Source organism: Zootoca vivipara, chromosome 3 (genome assembly GCF_963506605.1).
Source record: "Zootoca vivipara chromosome 3, rZooViv1.1, whole genome shotgun sequence".
Lineage (NCBI taxonomy): Eukaryota > Metazoa > Chordata > Lepidosauria > Squamata > Lacertidae > Zootoca > Zootoca vivipara.
The window spans coordinates 102,221,707-102,238,634 of record NC_083278.1 but is presented as its reverse complement, the minus strand read 5'-3'; the positions used below and the strand labels follow the sequence as shown (position 1 = coordinate 102,238,634).

The window sequence follows — 16,928 nt, the reverse complement described above, 5'->3', positions numbered from 1 at the left end:
AGATCAACCTCCAAAGTCTAAGCCACTGTGTACCACCCAGGCATAAAGTATCTGCAAAGTGACCAGCTTTAGATAATTTAAGCAATGAAGCCAAGGCACGTGCTGCAAGAGAAGGAAAATAAAAATAATAATAATTTAATAATAATAATAATAATAATAATAATAATAATAATAATAGGGGTGAAATTGTTGACCTGATTTAAAATTCATTTCTGTTTTTATTTCTCTCCATTTTGCATTTTTATTGTCATGGTTTTCTTTGGGTTTCTCTTTGTTTTACAGTTCTTTTGGGCTCCTTTTTTGAGACTGTGTTTGATGCGTTGGCTTCCCATCCGCTGCTTGTAACCATCTCAGCCATGAGTTGTGAGTGAGCCATCATGATGCTTCTTGGTTTCCCCCCACCGCCCTTTATTTTGTGCTTGCTTGTTTTAATTATTATTAGAGTTCTGAGTTCTCCTTTTGTTTTTGCTTTGGGTTTTGATGGTATATACTCTTTTGCTTTTCAGGACTGGGACATGTCTCAACTCTTGATGTACAGGCCAAGAGTCTTCTGCATTCTGAGTTCAAAAAAAGTCCTATTCAGGTGTTCTGATCTCCCATACCATGAGAATTGTATGTCTCTGTGTGGGCCACATGTGCTAACTCCACCACCACCATTGCCGTCTTTGCCACCCTCCATAAGTTAACCACCAAACACATGCAGCAGGGAGCTTGCTCTGTTCTTGTAGGCTCCCTGAAAATATTCAGAATCCTGGAACAAACACGGGTTCTAACTTGCACAAGGAACCTACTGTGGCAGAAAAGCCTTCCTGCTTCCTTTCAGCTCCCAGAGGGTGAGAGGGTGGTGGCAGAACTGTCATCCCCGTTGTTCCTAATTACATATGGGATGAGAACACCTCAATAGGGCTGAAGTGCTGGGTCTTTCTGGGATTGCAGTGGCTCAGGACTGTCCTGGATGGGGGTTACTTGGAACTTAACGGCAGCCTCCCCCATTGTTGTACTTGAGTCTTACTCCTTATGGGAGAACAGAATGTGACAATTCCTGTTTATAGCCATTAATATTACTTCATTCTGAAGCAGACAGCATGAAATCCAAGCTTTTTAAAGTGGTGGAATGCTAACCATAACAGCAAGGGATGGTTCAACTGTTATGACAAAATATCTGCATTGTTCTTTCCTTAGCACATGTTTCTTTGTTCTCAACCCCAATGGGGGCAAAATACTTCCTCTTTTGCTTAGTTTGCTTAATAGTTGAGGCTGAATTATGAAATTTATTTATCTGGAAAAGACTTCTTGTGATAGTGCTTAATGGTGGGAAGGGGTAGGTTACTATTTCAAATAGGCTATTCAGGACCCCTAATTTCCTAGTTTGGTGAGGAATTACAATGGAGTTTATAACAGCTGGGATATGAGTCAGTGCAGTGGGGAACCAGTGCTTATGGGCAACCAGCAGGATCCTGACAATGACCTGGTTCAAATGTAACTATAAGCCAAGGTTTGTTTAACAAACCACACGTTAACTATGGATTATCTCACAGATGATCAAACAAACCAAGGCTTTTTTCTCCATAGCTTGATCATGTTTTATAGTTGCTCTTGCCTCATGTTTTATTTTTAGTTGAGGGTCTGGGGTGGGAAGGCCAAACAAACAATGGTTAAGAACCATGGTTCTGTGCCAACTTTTTAAATGCCTGCTTAAAACTTTCTATTCTGCCAGGCCAATCAGGTAATTAAGAATGCATCCTTCCACAATTGGTTAATTGGTGTATATTTTTATCTTTTATATGATTTGATATATTTTGATGACATGGCGATATATAAATATTTTTATAACTCAGTAAGGGTGTCTTGTTTGCACATTATGCCAAGCAACAGTTAGAATAAACCAAGGTTTTTTATTATTTAAATAAGCCAACATGCCATTGCTTCAGATCTGCTGGGTAGAGTTGATGATGAAACAAACCATTGTTTAATAAATAATAGTTTACTAAACCATGGCTTATTGTTATGTGTGAACCAAGCCAATGTGAATTAAGGTAATTAAGTGGAACAGTTGACAGAAGCATCCTGTGTTATTCAATTATAATGATGGGGTTTTTTAAAGGGAAGATGAGGTTGTTATGATCATTTTCTATAGTCACCTAAAGGATTACAGAAGCCATTTTGGACTTTTCACTTGCTCTGAAGTTTAATTGACTTGAAACCATTGGTTTTCTGTTTTCTACAAAGATGAATAATTGCTGGCCTCTGTCCACTCAAGGTGGAAGTATTCTCCTTTTGGGAGGGCTTATCCTTAGCAGAAGATTTTTTAAACAAACAAACAAACAAACAAACAAACAAACAAACAAACAAACAAACTGTAATTAGATCTCTTGTAAGCACTGTGAAGAACGTGGCTTTTCCACTGTCATGTTTTAACTGTTCCTGAGGGGTTTATTCAAGGAGCAATTTCTAATGCCTAACCAAAATGCCTACCTGGGGCACATCAGTTCAAGTTAACAAATGTAATTAAAGTGGTTTATGGCCCTGAGTGATAAATAAAACATTAGCAGCTCTGCTAATTCTTAAGTTTGATGTTTAAGTTTAATTTTTCATTATCTTTCCCATTAGCCTCGTAATGTTGCTGGTTTCCGGGGAACGGTCCGCTATGCTTCAGTGAATGCTCATAAAAACAGAGTGAGTATTTCGTTTTGGGGAGGTGGGAGAACACCCTGTTCAGTTTTCTGCCAGGTAGTGCAAAAGTTGGAGCCATTTTGAAAGACAAGGTGTCTGCAAACTCATAGCACTATTATGTGTGCTGTATTTCATGGATAAACCTTTTTGAACTGAGTACACACAAGCAAAAGATTTTATGAATATAGCATGGTCTTATATAGGAGCACCACAAACTGCTTTTCAGACTAGGTGGGCAAAATACAGTGTCTAATGTTGAAATTCCAAGAAAGTATACCCTTATGAAACCTCTGCTCACGATTGCTCATTGTCCATGCAAATTGCCTGCTTGTGATTTCTTAGCTATTGTTTCAGCATAAACACTGGCCTGCTAGATCACACCAAAAGTGCATCTAAGCCAGAATTCTGTTTCCAGCATTAGCCAGCTAGATGCCTCTAGATGCTCACAGGAAGGGCAGGAAGGGCCTCAGCTTTCCCCTGGCATTTGTTCCCAGCATTTGGTTCTCGGATGTTTGGAACATGGTAGCAGTTATAGCTATCCTTGGCAGGTGTTGCAATGATAAAACAATGCTTCGCTGTGATCGGTATTTAAAAGTCATCTGAGCTATTAGTGATCACTGTCTTATGTCTGTGCATAGATTTATCATACATAGTTTGAAATAGCAGTCTTCTTGCTGATTCCTCTGTGGAATATAGTTAAATACCAGGTCAGTATCATTTGTTAGCTGTTGTAGCTGAGACAGAATAGCAAATGGTACCCTGCCCTCCCCCCCAAATCAAGGTGCATAGTACTCTAGGCCATCGAAGTTAGCTTAGCATTTGATGCAGAAAATATCACCGGCACCTCTCCCTGGCAGTAAAAAAACAGTAATATACAATACAATAAATATAAAAATGCTGCTCTTCCATGCCACCCAAAATTGGTTGCCTGAGCTATCCATTTCACACTTCCTAATTTTTAATGTCCCCTTGTCCAAAAGAAAATCCATCTTACTCTCAGGTTCTATCTACAATAGCATTAACTTGTTTGTCAAGCTCTGCCAAGAACTGTCAACATTTTATAGTGCTATTTGAACGTTCAGGGTATTTCAGATTATCCCCACATTGCAGAAGGGGAGAATGCAGACTGAGATAGAGTAGCTTGCCCTGGGGTCACCTAGTGCATTCATGGCTGTAGCAAGCTTTTAGTCACTGTGCTACATTTGCACTCAATAAGCTACCCTCTGAAAGATGTAAAAGAGATGATATTTCGTAATAAAGACAGTACTGCTGCATAGAGTGAAATGATGTTCACATCTCTGCTCAGCAATTTCATCTTCCCTTTTGCTCAGAGCAATGATATATCTTAGTGCTCTGCAATGCCCCCAATTTATACTTTATCTTTTGATGGGTATGAGGAGAGGAAGTCACCCTTCATCTACAAAGTGGAAAATCCTGAAGGAAGACAATTGTTTCAGGCAATGTGTCTGAATCTATGTTGTAAGAAGTCTGTAGTTCTGACATTGTGACATCACCTGTTTGTGGAACAGGGATTAAGAAATACAGAACATTGTTCTTATTAGTGGTACTTCATTCTGCATTATATTTCTAAAATGCCTTTTAACTCTAAGGTTCCCAGGGTAATTTACAGTACGACACTTAAGACAGTATAGAGTTCATCTTCATAGTGATTGCTGCTTGGATGGGATAGTTAGCCCATAGACTGTATCCAATCTTGCAAGATCATTTCTCTGTGGCCAAAGACCTCCAAAATTTGTCATTGTAAAATATTAAATTGCTTTTAGTTTATTTTTGAAATGACAGCTCCTAGCCCAGGGGTGAATAAACTTATTCAGCCTGAGGGCTTCAAGCCTTTCTATGCAGCCTTCTAGGGGCCACATGCCAGTGATGGAATAGACAGCAGACAATAGCGGGCAGTTCAATAAATGTAAAAGTTAACTTTGTATTGTAGGCTAGTTTCTACACACTTATATACTCTGCTCTATAAAAGTCATTATTGGAGTTTTAGGACATCTCTGAGCCAGGCAAAAATACTCATTTTGTGTGTGACGCAAGAGGTATGGCCTGGGGAAAGCACCCTGGGCCAGACAGAGAGGACGGAGGGCCAGAATTGGGTCCAGGGCCTGGTATTCACACCCCCATTGTAAGCATTCCATACACACCATGTTTAAAAACACTTACCATGCTTGTTGGCCTCTTTGCATGTGACATTGGCATGCTAGGCTCATGCTAAGGCATGCTAATGGCATGCTAATACATAGTAAGTGTCAAATATATTAGAGCACATGCATACCTAGAAAAATATTTTTGGAGGTCAATCCACCTCCACAACTTCTGACAGTTTGTTGTCTACTAATCCTTTCCTGTAGCATACAACTTTTGGTGTCTTTTAGGGCAAACTATTGGGTCCAGCCTGCAGTTAGAGCACATGCTAGGCTACAAGGCAATGCGGAAATAGGTAGAGAGGACTTAATGAAATCCATAAATCTCACCCTTCGACTCTTCCCAATTTTAGCCATATCATGTGGCCTTCCAAGAAAAAAAAAAAGCTCTTTGGGCTCAACCTCTTTGGGCCTCTGTAATTCAAATTTTGCTGAAGCCTCTTGTAAAGAGGTTTCATGATTGATATACAGGAATTCCTCAACAGACAACGCAATGTAGAAAAAGTTCCCCAGAGATACAGTAGAAGGTTTGAAAACCATTACTCTAGATCTTTAACCTTGTGAGAGCCTGCTCTTTTTTTAAATATAATTTTTATTAATTTCTTTTTTAACACAGTATTTCAGCATACCAATAACAAAACAAATAAATTCTTGGCTCTACTGAGCTCATGACTTCCCTCCATTCCTTCAACCGGTTTTTAATTTTCAAATATTTGTGCCGCAGTTTATATCCTCTACTTAAGACCTTTATATCCTTATGATCAACTCTGTCTCAATGGTCTATAAAGTTTTGAGATTTACAGTTTTTTCGTTGCAGAATTTATATCAATCCCACTAGTGTCTTCACATTTTTACAATAATTATTCATATACCCCAAAAATTTACTCCAATCTCTTTGAAACTTTTGGTCGTCTTGGTTTCGGATCCTGCCTGTCAGCTTGGCCAGTTCCGCATAGTCCATCATATTAGTCTGCCACTCTTCAATCGTTCCTGCAGTTAGTTCCTGCAGTTTCCATCTTTGGGCTAATAAAGTTCTTGCTGCTGTTGTAGCATACATAAATAGTCCTTGGTCTATCTTTGCAATTTTTTCTCCCATCAAGCCCAGCAAAAAAGCCTCAGGTTTTTTGGGGAAGGTATATCTAAACATCTTTTTTAGTTCATTGAAGACCACTTCCCAAAATACTTTTATTTTATCACATTCCCACCACATATGATAAAAATCTCCATCTTTCTCTCCACACTTCCAACATAGTTTGTTCCTCATCCTATACATTTTGGCCAATTTCACCAGTGTTAAGTACCACCTATACTGTACATCATTTTCATTACATTCTGTGAGCCTGCTCTTAATTGTATGTGCAGTGGATTTGTCATCAACTGGATCATAGGGCAGCAGTCACCTGCTCAATTGTAAAGTTGCAGACATTATCAGCAGCTTAATTTTTGTGCTTCCATTTTTCTCCAGGAGATGGGTCGACATGATGACCTGTGGTCCCTTTTTTACATGCTGGTGGAGTTTGCAGTTGGTCAGCTTCCGTGGCGCAAGATAAAAGATAAGGTAGAGAACTCAGTCAGCGACTGAATAAGACCCTCCATTTTCTTGGTCATTTTATGTGCCTGAAGTTTCATGTTATGTGTAGTGTAATGTTGTGTGATGAGCTATTTTTTTCTTTGCAGGAGCAAGTTGGTATGATTAAAGAAAAATACGAACATCGAATGCTGCTAAAACATATGCCTTCTGAGTTCCACCTTTTTCTGGATCACATTGCAAATCTGGATTATTTTACTAAACCAGATTATCAGGTAAAAACCTCTGAGACCTATAATAACAGAGAGGCGTGTCCTTTTCATCTTAAAACCAATAAAATGGTATTTCCCTAATGTGTTGGGAATGTTGTTTGTGTGGGAAGAGCTAGCTAGAATGCTTGGGAGATCCGTAATTGTCATTTACAATTTCCCATGCCATCAAAATATGATGCAAATGGAAGCAGCATATTTGTCCCTTCCTAAGATTGCAGTTATTCCGAAACTGTAGATTATGTCCATTTGCTTTGTTTCAAAGGAGTATTAACAACTCTTACAAGAATACTTTTTGAGAAGGTATCCAAGCATCCCCACAAACAGCTCATTAGGATGATTCAAATCCAGTTTGTTTGCTAAAACATGATTTGAGGAATGTACAAATGGACTAATAGAATGGTTTATATTTTATGAGTTGTGTGTGCGACACCTTTGATAGTAACAAATGAATTCTTACACCAATATATCTGGACTGTTTTCCACTGTCATAGGTGTGGGGAACTTTTGGCCCTCCAGAAGTTGATTAACTATAGCTCAGCATTGTAACCATTGTCCTTGCTTTCTGGGACTGACTGGAGCTGTAGTTCAGCGACATCTGGAAGGCCAAATGTCCCGTCCACCCCAATCTATGATGTATAGAAAAGAAAATGCTTGCACACATTAGCCAATGGCTTAAAGAGCTTTATCCCAGTATATTCAAATGCTGAAATGGATTGAGTTCCCTGCTATAGCTGGTCCCTGTGATCTGAAATCAGATTCTGAAATCACTCTAAGATTATTTTTCATAGTCATGACTAAGGCAATATTATATGGATTTGTGGATTGGCCTCCCATTGTGCAGCGACTGTGCAACAGCTAGATAACAGAACACACGGGTCATTTGCAAGTTGTTGTAGATTTTATTATAAGCAGCAAATAATACCTTTTCTACCACAGATTATGCCCAATTGTATACTTACCAAGTATGCAATTAGGCTTTGTTGTTGTTGTCACTTGGAGATTCTTTGTGACTGGGAGCACTCCTCCCTTCCTCTCTTGTTGATTTTCCCCATTCAGAGCACCCTGGAATCCAAGCTTAACTGTGACCTAGGCTTAGCATGCTAGCCAATAGGATCAGTAGATAATGCAAGCTGCATTGTCTGCTTGGCTCACAGTAGTACTTCAGGTTGATGCACAAATGCAGAACCTTTAAGCAGGAGATGTTTCCTCTCAGACGTGCCCTGAGATGGCTTGCTTTAACCAGCGCTGACAGTATTCGGTGAATGTTACATAAGACTGTATGCAACCGATGACAGTTGCTATATATTGTTCTACACCAGATGAAAATCTGAAAATGCATAGGGAAATTCTTTTAAAAGATTATTTGAGGAGAGTCCATGGCTCAGTGGTAGAACACCTGTTCTGCGTACAGAATGCTCCATCTCAAGTTTAGTCCCTGGCAACTTCAGGTAAAAGGATCTGAACCCCTAGATTACTGCTGCCCATCAGAGTAGACAGTACTGGACTCGTTGAAGAAAAAGTCTAGTATAAGGTGGCTTTCTGTGTTCCTGTTCTTTCTGACTGTGGATGAACATATGAACCTTATTATAATTTGCTTTTCTTCTAGCTCATCATGACTGTGTTTGAAAACAGCATGAAAGAAAGAGGTATTACTGAGAACGAGGCCTTTGACTGGGAAAAAGCCGGTACGGATATTTTATTATCTACAAGCACCTCTACTCCACCTCAGCAGAACACAAGGCAGACAGCAGCTATGTTTGGGTGAGTGACACAATCACAGCCCTTGGTATTCTCAACATTTGCAGAATCTTACAAGAGGAATCAGTAATTCTTCAGGGATGCTTTTTTTAATTGTAGACCCTGTATACTGTGCGTTTTACAATGGCAAAAATCCCCAGAATATAGTTTTTGGTTACAGTTCTGATAATGTCATGAATGTACGTGACTATCATGTAATCCATTCATTTAAACAGTGTAATCTTGGAATGTCTTCACCCACATCACAATATAGCCACTTGATGAGAGATGCCTACTATGTGCACTCCTGTGGCATTTGGTGACATCATGTTCTGCCTAGGTTGCTGTATCCCATAAAGGTAGACTGTTGCAACATGCTCAGTGTGATAGTACATTATCCAAGATAGTGGTTGCTCTCTGGTGGGGTCTTTGTGGCACTGCCTCAGTACCATGCTGTTTCTGAAGCCAGTAAAATAAGGCAGATGGAGAAAGCCTAGCTAGGGAAAACCCCACCTGCCCTCCAGCCCACACCTTGGGTTCTTGCTACCTCCATTCTTCAGCACTATTCATGCCCTTCTGTAAGAAGAAAGCATTTTTTCAAATGGGCTGTAGAAGGCACATTCAGGCCTACACAATTTGGGAGCTTGTGTGACATTACAAGGCTTAGGACCTCAATACCTTAAAGACCACTGCTCCCCATTTGAACTGACCTGGACCCTGTGCTTGACATCCAAGGCCTTTCTCTATGTTGCCCCTCCCTGAGAGGTTTGGAGGGTGCCAGCATGAGAATGGGCCTCTTTTGTGGTAGCTCCCCATCTGTGAAATGCTCTCCCCAGAGAGGCTCACCTGGCACCATCATTACCTGACTTTAGGCACCAGGCAAAAACATTCCTCTTTACCCAGGCCTTCATCCGTTAAATAATCTATGGCCTGTTAAAGGGGGGGACTGTTATTATGATTATTTATTATTTTATATATTACTAATGCTTTGTTTTATGTTTTTATTATGCTCTGTATGTTTTTAATGTATACGGAGATCTTTTGATACAGTATACGGTATAAATCGAAGTGATGATGATGATAATAATAATAATAATAATAATTAATAGAAAACAGACTGCGCTATCAGGACCTTTTCAGCTGATGCTGTTGCATGTCTCCCCTCTAGTGTGGTCAATGTCACTCCAGTTCCTGGAGATTTACTTCGTGAGAACACGGAGGATGTTTTGCAAGGCGAGCACCTGAGTGACCAGGAAAATGCTCCCCCAATCTTGCCTGGCCGGCCAGCAGAAAGCTTAGGCCAGGCTCCAAACACTGCCTTCAATGAAGGAGAGGTTTGGGAAGAAACGGATGTGAACCGCAACAAGCTCAGGATCAGCATCAGCAAAGTAAAGTCCTTTGACCTTTTTGAATGGGCACTGTTTCTTTTTCCTGCTGGTTTCTGTTAAGAATTGAGAACTTCACATTATCCACAGTCACAAATATAGCGTTACGAATGAAAAGAGAATGATAGAATTGTTGTATTGTAGAGGCCTTTTAAAGGCTTTCTGCAAGAAACAGAGCACCACATTTTGAATTTGTAGATTCATCCAAAGGAAGTTGTTCTTCTTGCCTGACATGTAAATATCATATTTCTTGACATTTCTTTGAGACATTTCCATATCAAAAATAGGTACACAGACCAGGTTTATACCTATGCTTTCAACCATGATTAAGGACACCATGTTACAACAAATATTTATTTACATTGTCCTCCCTATCCATTAGCCTTCCAATTTCACTCGGGTTTCTTGCATTTAACTATTTATTGCATTTAACTATTTATGTGCCCTCTTTCTCTGCATTGTGCACAAAGAGGGTGCTGTGGGTTGTCATGTTCCTGTTCCACCACCATGAATATTTTGTGAATATTTGAACAGAGCTAAAGTTAGCACGGGTGGCACTGTGGGTTAAACCACAGAGCCTAGGGCTTGCCGATCAGAAGGTTGGTGGTTCAAATCCCTGTGCCGGGGTGAGCTCCCGTTGCTCGGTCCCTGCTCCTGCCAACCTAGCAGTTCGAAAGCACGTCAAAGTGCAAGTAGATAAATAGGTACCGCTACAGCAGGAAGGTAAACGGCGTTTCCGTGTGCTGCTCTGGTTCGCCAGAAGCGGCTTTGTTACGCTGGCCACATGACCTGGAAGCTTTACGCCAGCTTCCTCGGCTAATAACGCGAGATGAGCGCCGCAACCCCAGAGTCGGTCACAACTGGACCTAATGGTGAGGTGTCCCTTTACCTTTACCTTAAAGTTAGGAAGAATCCATCATAAACTTCCAGTTCTGCCTCCTTTGAATTGTGACTACTTGTCCTTTTCATAAAAAAAGGGCGGTCAAGACAGTGTAAACATGATTGTATTGCCCTGAGTCTTCCAAATGATGCTTCTGAGATTGGCATCATGTTCACTACATTGCCTTAGCTGGATTTGTAATCTTGTTTTGGGGGTTTGCCATCTTTTGCAGACACAATGTTTGGCAGAAGAAGATCAGAAAAGTGGCGTGTGCCCAAGCTCCCCAGTGCGAGCTGCACCAGACTCCCCTACTACTCAAGGGCGTTCTCTGAGATACCGTCGTGTGAACAGCCCTGAGTCTGAGCGCCTCTCCACTGCCGATGGGAAAGGAGATCAGCATGAGCGAAGGTTTGTTTATTGTCCACAAGTGGACTTTTTTATTATTTACTTATTTAGAAAATTTATATACCACTGAACATTTTTTACAGAAATCCCTAAGTGTTTTACAGAAATTTACAAAATCAAAATACAAGTAAAATACAAGTAAGTACATTAAATGTCAGTTTTCATTTCTTAGTACAGAAAGTATTGATCTGATGTGTAGAGATCTTTCCTATTCCTGATTAGTTCATGAGGGTTCTAGAAGGGTTCTTTGTGTGAAAGAATATTTATTTACATGTGAGAGAATCATAGAATCATAGAGTTGGAAGAGATCACAAGGGCCATCCAGTCCAACCCCCTGCCAAGCAGGAAATGAGAAACAGGAAGAATCCTTTCCTTTTACAAGAAATAAATCCTGGCCTTTTGTTGCTAGTCCTGAAAATCACTAGGAGAAAAACACAGTCACCAGATGCTTCACACCGAGACGTTTCTTCCAGCGCAGAAGTTGGCGTTGCCAAAAACCTCTCTGAAGATTTGCTGTTACACATTATATAGTGTCTTTATTACACAGAACATCATTAAAAACCTATCATTTAAAACATCAAGTCAGCAACTGAATAGGATAAAACTTTCAAGGATCCAGATAGGCCTAGGTAGAAAACTGAGGTTTTGGGAGATGTCTGAAGTCTCTACAGTTTAAGTTTAATGGGTTTTTTAAAAAAATAATAATAATAATGGAAAGCTTGCTTGTGAAATACAATGAGTTCCCATTTCCAAGCACCATTTTGGATCCCTTTCATCCAAAATGAATGAATGCTTGGATGTACAGAGCTTACCCATTGTGGGTAGTATCTGCTGTAGTACTTTCCTAATAGAATTGTTTATTGCATGCTAAAGATTATTCTGCTGTTTTATGGTGAAGGTGACATGATGGCACAACGTCTCAGGAACACTCTGCTGTATTCAGATACTAATGGAACAGGGCAGCACAATTTATTATTATTCAAGAAAAATAACCATATTATTGGTGTTTAAATGTGTGCTGCCTTAAGATCAATGAGAGCTTTCCCAGTATCAGAGAGGTCTAGAAATCCAGTTCAGATGAGGATTCTAGAAACCAAGAGGACATGTAATATGGTTACAATCAGTTAATAAGAGGATAGGGGAATTTTCCACTATTTTATTTAGGCTCTGGGGTTACTTTTAGTTTTATCACTAGCATACCATCTATTTTCCCCATTGGTGGATCTGTTTTGGGCAACTCTTTCTCCTGGAAAGGCTTAATAATTACTGATAATATATAGCATAATATTTACTGCACAGTATGCAGTCACAGCAGGGATAAATCAAATCCAGATTGTAGGTTCATAAAAAGTTATGAACTCAATGAAGTCATCATTGTTCACTTACTTTTTTCACTTTCAGAATATTAATACAATTGGTTCTGAGTGAAGTTTGAGAACTTTCAATGATAGGTTCAAACAGAATGGAAAAGTAGTTCATGAGATTAACACAATATTATTAATTTTTAAAACAACCTTTATTGGTTTTTAAATAAATATAAATACGATAGCCATTAAACACTTATCCAACTGTACATCTAAGGGTACTTGTTTTATCCATTGTCTTTAAATATACACTTACACAATCAATGTTCAAACATCACACAAGGTTATTTTTTTGCTTGTCTGAAAGTTCTGCTTTTAGGCGATTATATTAAAACATGGACAAGAAAAGCAAGTAGCTGCCTTGTTGTGCAAAGCTGTTTGTAGGGATGGGAAGCAATATGTTCACATACCTTAAACTTCCGAATATGTATGTTCAGAATGAACCATTCACTTTTTAAAAATTCAGGACCGTGATCTGGAACTACAAGTAGTTTCTGGAACTAAGCTCAGGTGAGCCTATTGTTCAATTTCAGTCGTGCATTCAGCTAGTAGTGTGATGCCCCCTTACTGGGGAATATCTACAGCAGGACAGGGGCAGTTGTATTTGGGTACCAGCTGCTTAACAACCTCCCTGGTCTGCAGCAAGACCCAGGAGTGAAGATTTTGAGCAGAGCATTCTGCAGATATTTCAGAAGGAGAGGAACATGTGGAAATATGCAAAGCAATGGGACCTAAGTTTTTAGGAGACCTTAAGTACTTGATAAATAGCAAATCTTGCCACGTGACTCGTGAAAGGTGCATTCAAATGATTTGCTATTACAGTACAAATTATATAGTGTCTTTATTGCACAAAAACTTGTGCGTATTACACTTCAGTAATCCTTTAGTCTTAAATCTTGAGCTGAATTCTAGCAGAATTCAAAGTGTTGGTGCTGACCTTTAAAGCCCTAAACGGCCTCAGCCCAGAATACCTGAAGGAGGTCTCTACCTCCATCGCTCAGCCTGGACACTGAGGTCCTCTTCTGAGGGCCTTCAGGTGGTTCCCTCACTGCAAGAAGTGAAGTTACAGGGAACCAGGCAGAGGGCCTTCTGGGCAGTGACACCCTCCCTGTGGAACGCTCTCCCATCAGATGTCAAGGAGATAAAGAACTACACAACTTTTAGAAGACACCTAAAGGCAGCCGTGTATTGGGAAGTTTTTAATGTTTGACATTTTACTATGTTTTTATTTGTACTATAAGCCGCTGTCCATTAGGCTTTTTGTCTTATTTTCAGGTCCCGAGTGGATTTGCCCTGTTCTCCTTCACGGCTTGTATGCTCTTCCCAGCCAGCACAGATGCTGTCCATTGACACCGGACAGGTAGACAGGCAGGCAAGTGGCAGGATGGATGTGTCTGCTTCTGTGGAGCATGAAGCCCTCAGCAATGCTTTCCGATCGGTACCCCTGGCTGAGGAGGAGGACTTTGACAGCAAAGAGTGGGTTATAATTGATAAGGAAACAGAACTGAAGGACTTCCACCCTGGTGCTGAACCAAGCACATCTGGAACAACAGATGAAGAGCCTGAGGAGCTGAGGCCTATTGAAGAGGGTGATGAGAGAAGACGACTGGGGGCAGAAGTGGCAGTGAGGCCGAAATTTCATGATGGGAGAACCCGGGGTATGCAGCCTGTGGCTGAGGAGGACAGTTCCCACAGACATGAAGGGCATTGTCAGACAGTCTCTGACAGCAAACATGAACAGCAACCAGGAAGCCCCACACAGTCCCCCTTATATTCAGCACCAGCTATCCGACAGCGGAGACGAGAATCCGAGCCTACTGGTCCTGAGAGACAGGTAAGACATTCAAAATAAGCACCGTTTTTTTGCTTTAGTTCCCATTTCTATTGTGTAAGTCATCATCTCTAGGAAACCGTCCCCACCCCCAATCTGTCACAGAGAATGCAAGTCTGCTGTACCAGATTCCAGAGGTATGTTTTCAATATAAGTATTATTATGGCACCAGCATCAAGAATATTTAATTAAGACCACCATTGAAAGTGGGATGACATGAACCCTCCTCGATGCAAAAAAGTGTCAAAACATAGATGTTCAGTGGATTTCCCGTTAGGTTCCTGTATGCCATTTCTGCCCCTCTGAAATCCCCCACTTCCACCTCCCTCCCCTATGCTCCTTGTTCTGTGTTTCCATTCTTTTCTGTGCTGCAAAGAGAAGAGACATAGGTAGGCAGGCAGTCATGTGCACATGTGAGTTTGAAGTCCAAACCACTGTGTAGTGCCTAGAGTGTCATTCCAGAGGAAGCAACACTACTCTAGTCACTGCACTCTGTGGTTGGTGGTCCAAGCTCACATGTGCTCCATACTGACTGCTTACCTGTGTCTTTACACTTCCACCTCTTGGTGGCAGCTTGAACCAAGTGAAAACATGGGAGGTTCCTAGGGAAAGGGTGAAGATATGAGAAGTGCTGGGGGGGTATGAGAGTGCAGAGGATGCTGTATGTTGGAGGTCACATTGAGTGAAGCTGCAGGATGCTCGTAGCCCATGGACACAGCTTGTTCAGCTCTGCTGCAGGATGAGGCAGATTTGTAAGGATTTTGCTGGGCCACAGCAGAGCTCACTGAAAACAGCTTCAGCTAAGTGGCTAAGATATAGGGGTGGGGATTCTTTCCACCATTTCATGGTATTAGAATGGGGGATGCACTTTAATGATTCTCGGGGCAGGTAGTACTATAGTTGAAAACAAATGGTAAGTGGAGCTCTGTAATTATGATCCCTGGGGCAGATCTTCAGCAACCTCTGGCTGGCAGCTTGGGTGTGGGGAAGGTTGCTGGCTGTGAGTCTGGAGGCTCGGTTTCTCCTCTAGCTGTTTCCTCCCCAGATTGGGCAGCTAGTCTTACTGGAGAATGCCATTCCTTCCTGACTGTCCCTTCCTCAGCTAGGTCAATGCCCATGTCCAGTAACATTCCATGTCCAGGTTCATCAGGCCGGAATCATGACATAGGTGACCTGTTTAAGCTAGGGGAAGAAACATACAGTAGTGGGTTATCATAATAACTTTTGTTAGGTTAAATATGGGGGAGAAATAGCAATTCAGTTTTCTTTCAGTGCTGGAGTTTCCCCCAAATATTACTGCCATTCAGAATGTTTATGCTATAAAGTGATAGAAAGTTAAAGGGACTTCTGACATCACATAACAATCCTTTGGGTAAGCTAAAGAAAATGAGTTATTACTAAACTAATGTACGCAAAGCACTTTTAGCTCTCTGAAGTGCTATAATAATGCTAAGCGTTATAGGGAAAATGTTATCTAGTAGACACCAGAGAGACGAACATGGTAAATGACTCCCAGTTATCCTGCTGAAATGAACTAAAATGCCATACTTCTTTACCAGGCTTCCAAATATACCTGCTTGTGTTTCCTTTGTTCCCAATTACACCTTTCTAGCTGTTTCCTTTAAAAACTATTTATCCAATAGCTAGGTTGTTCCATGAATCAAGCCATTTCTGCATTTGGTTGAATAATCTATGTTTTCTAACTCATTGCTTAAGTTTATAGCTGTGTAAAAAACAGAGCTCTAAACATTAATAATTGGATTAATGTGTTGTGAAGTTACACAAATAACTCTTAATACATAGATCATGAGGGGAACAAATGTGTGGATATTGGGGCAGTGGTTGAACGGGGAAAAGAAAAGGCTGCTTGTATTCTGAAAGTGATTCAATCTTCATTATGGTGCAGAACAAAGGAAGCCAATAATAGGCAGGACTAAAGTTGAGAAGATGCTATTTGTGCAACATTTTGACTATCCTGGGTGTGTACACACACCACACCACACCACACACACACACACACAGACATTTTGAGACTTGAATTTTGCTCACTGTAGATCTCACTAAAGAAAGTTCTAGCTGCTTCAGGCTTGTGATTTTGGTAGATGTTTCTCTGTAATTTGATACCAATAACATGAACCAGACCAGTTGCATAGGATTCTTGTGAGTTCATAAAATCCTTTAATCCTGTCACATAGATGATGAGCAAAGGCTTATCCTCTGTGAGAAAATAGTGTCTCCAAATATGTCATGAGGCATTCCTATGTTGCTTTTTAAAGTCGATTCTGTCCCTTTAATTAATTAAACTGCCCAGGGATCAATTTTGTTAAAGGGTGGTCTACAGATCTTTTAATTAACAAATACAATGAAAACTTGTTTGCTAGTTCCAGCCACTGGATCACAAGAACACAATGCTTTTAAGCTACTGGCCAGATTTCCCTTTTCAGTGGTTTCAATTATTCTTTGAAAAATGCTGAAATACTGATTTTGTGGCAGCCAAACATTCCCTATTTTTCCCTTTCATCTTCCTGGTATTGTTATTAATGTCACCAAATTTGCAAGTACTTTTCAATTACTTTTAAAAAGGTAGGATTTTAAGGGAGAGGGACCATGAGATGGAACTATTCAGCTTTGGGAAGGAATATAAGAATATACCGTATATATATATATATATATATATATATATATATATAT

The 16,928-nt window shown here is 40.4% G+C and overlaps 1 protein-coding gene across 1 annotated transcript in view; it reads left to right on the top strand.

The window, feature by feature from the left end:
• TTBK1 (tau tubulin kinase 1) overlaps positions 1–16,928 on the top strand; it is a 94,743-nt gene that overhangs the window by 51,627 nt on the left and 26,188 nt on the right. Inside the window, exons 7-13 of the mRNA XM_060272250.1 lie at positions 2,611–2,676; positions 6,301–6,393; positions 6,513–6,638; positions 8,242–8,396; positions 9,541–9,760; positions 10,870–11,045; positions 13,682–14,240. Of these exons, the coding sequence (XP_060128233.1) occupies positions 2,611–2,676; positions 6,301–6,393; positions 6,513–6,638; positions 8,242–8,396; positions 9,541–9,760; positions 10,870–11,045; positions 13,682–14,240 (1,395 nt within the window). The remainder of the gene's footprint in view (positions 1–2,610; positions 2,677–6,300; positions 6,394–6,512; positions 6,639–8,241; positions 8,397–9,540; positions 9,761–10,869; positions 11,046–13,681; positions 14,241–16,928) is intronic.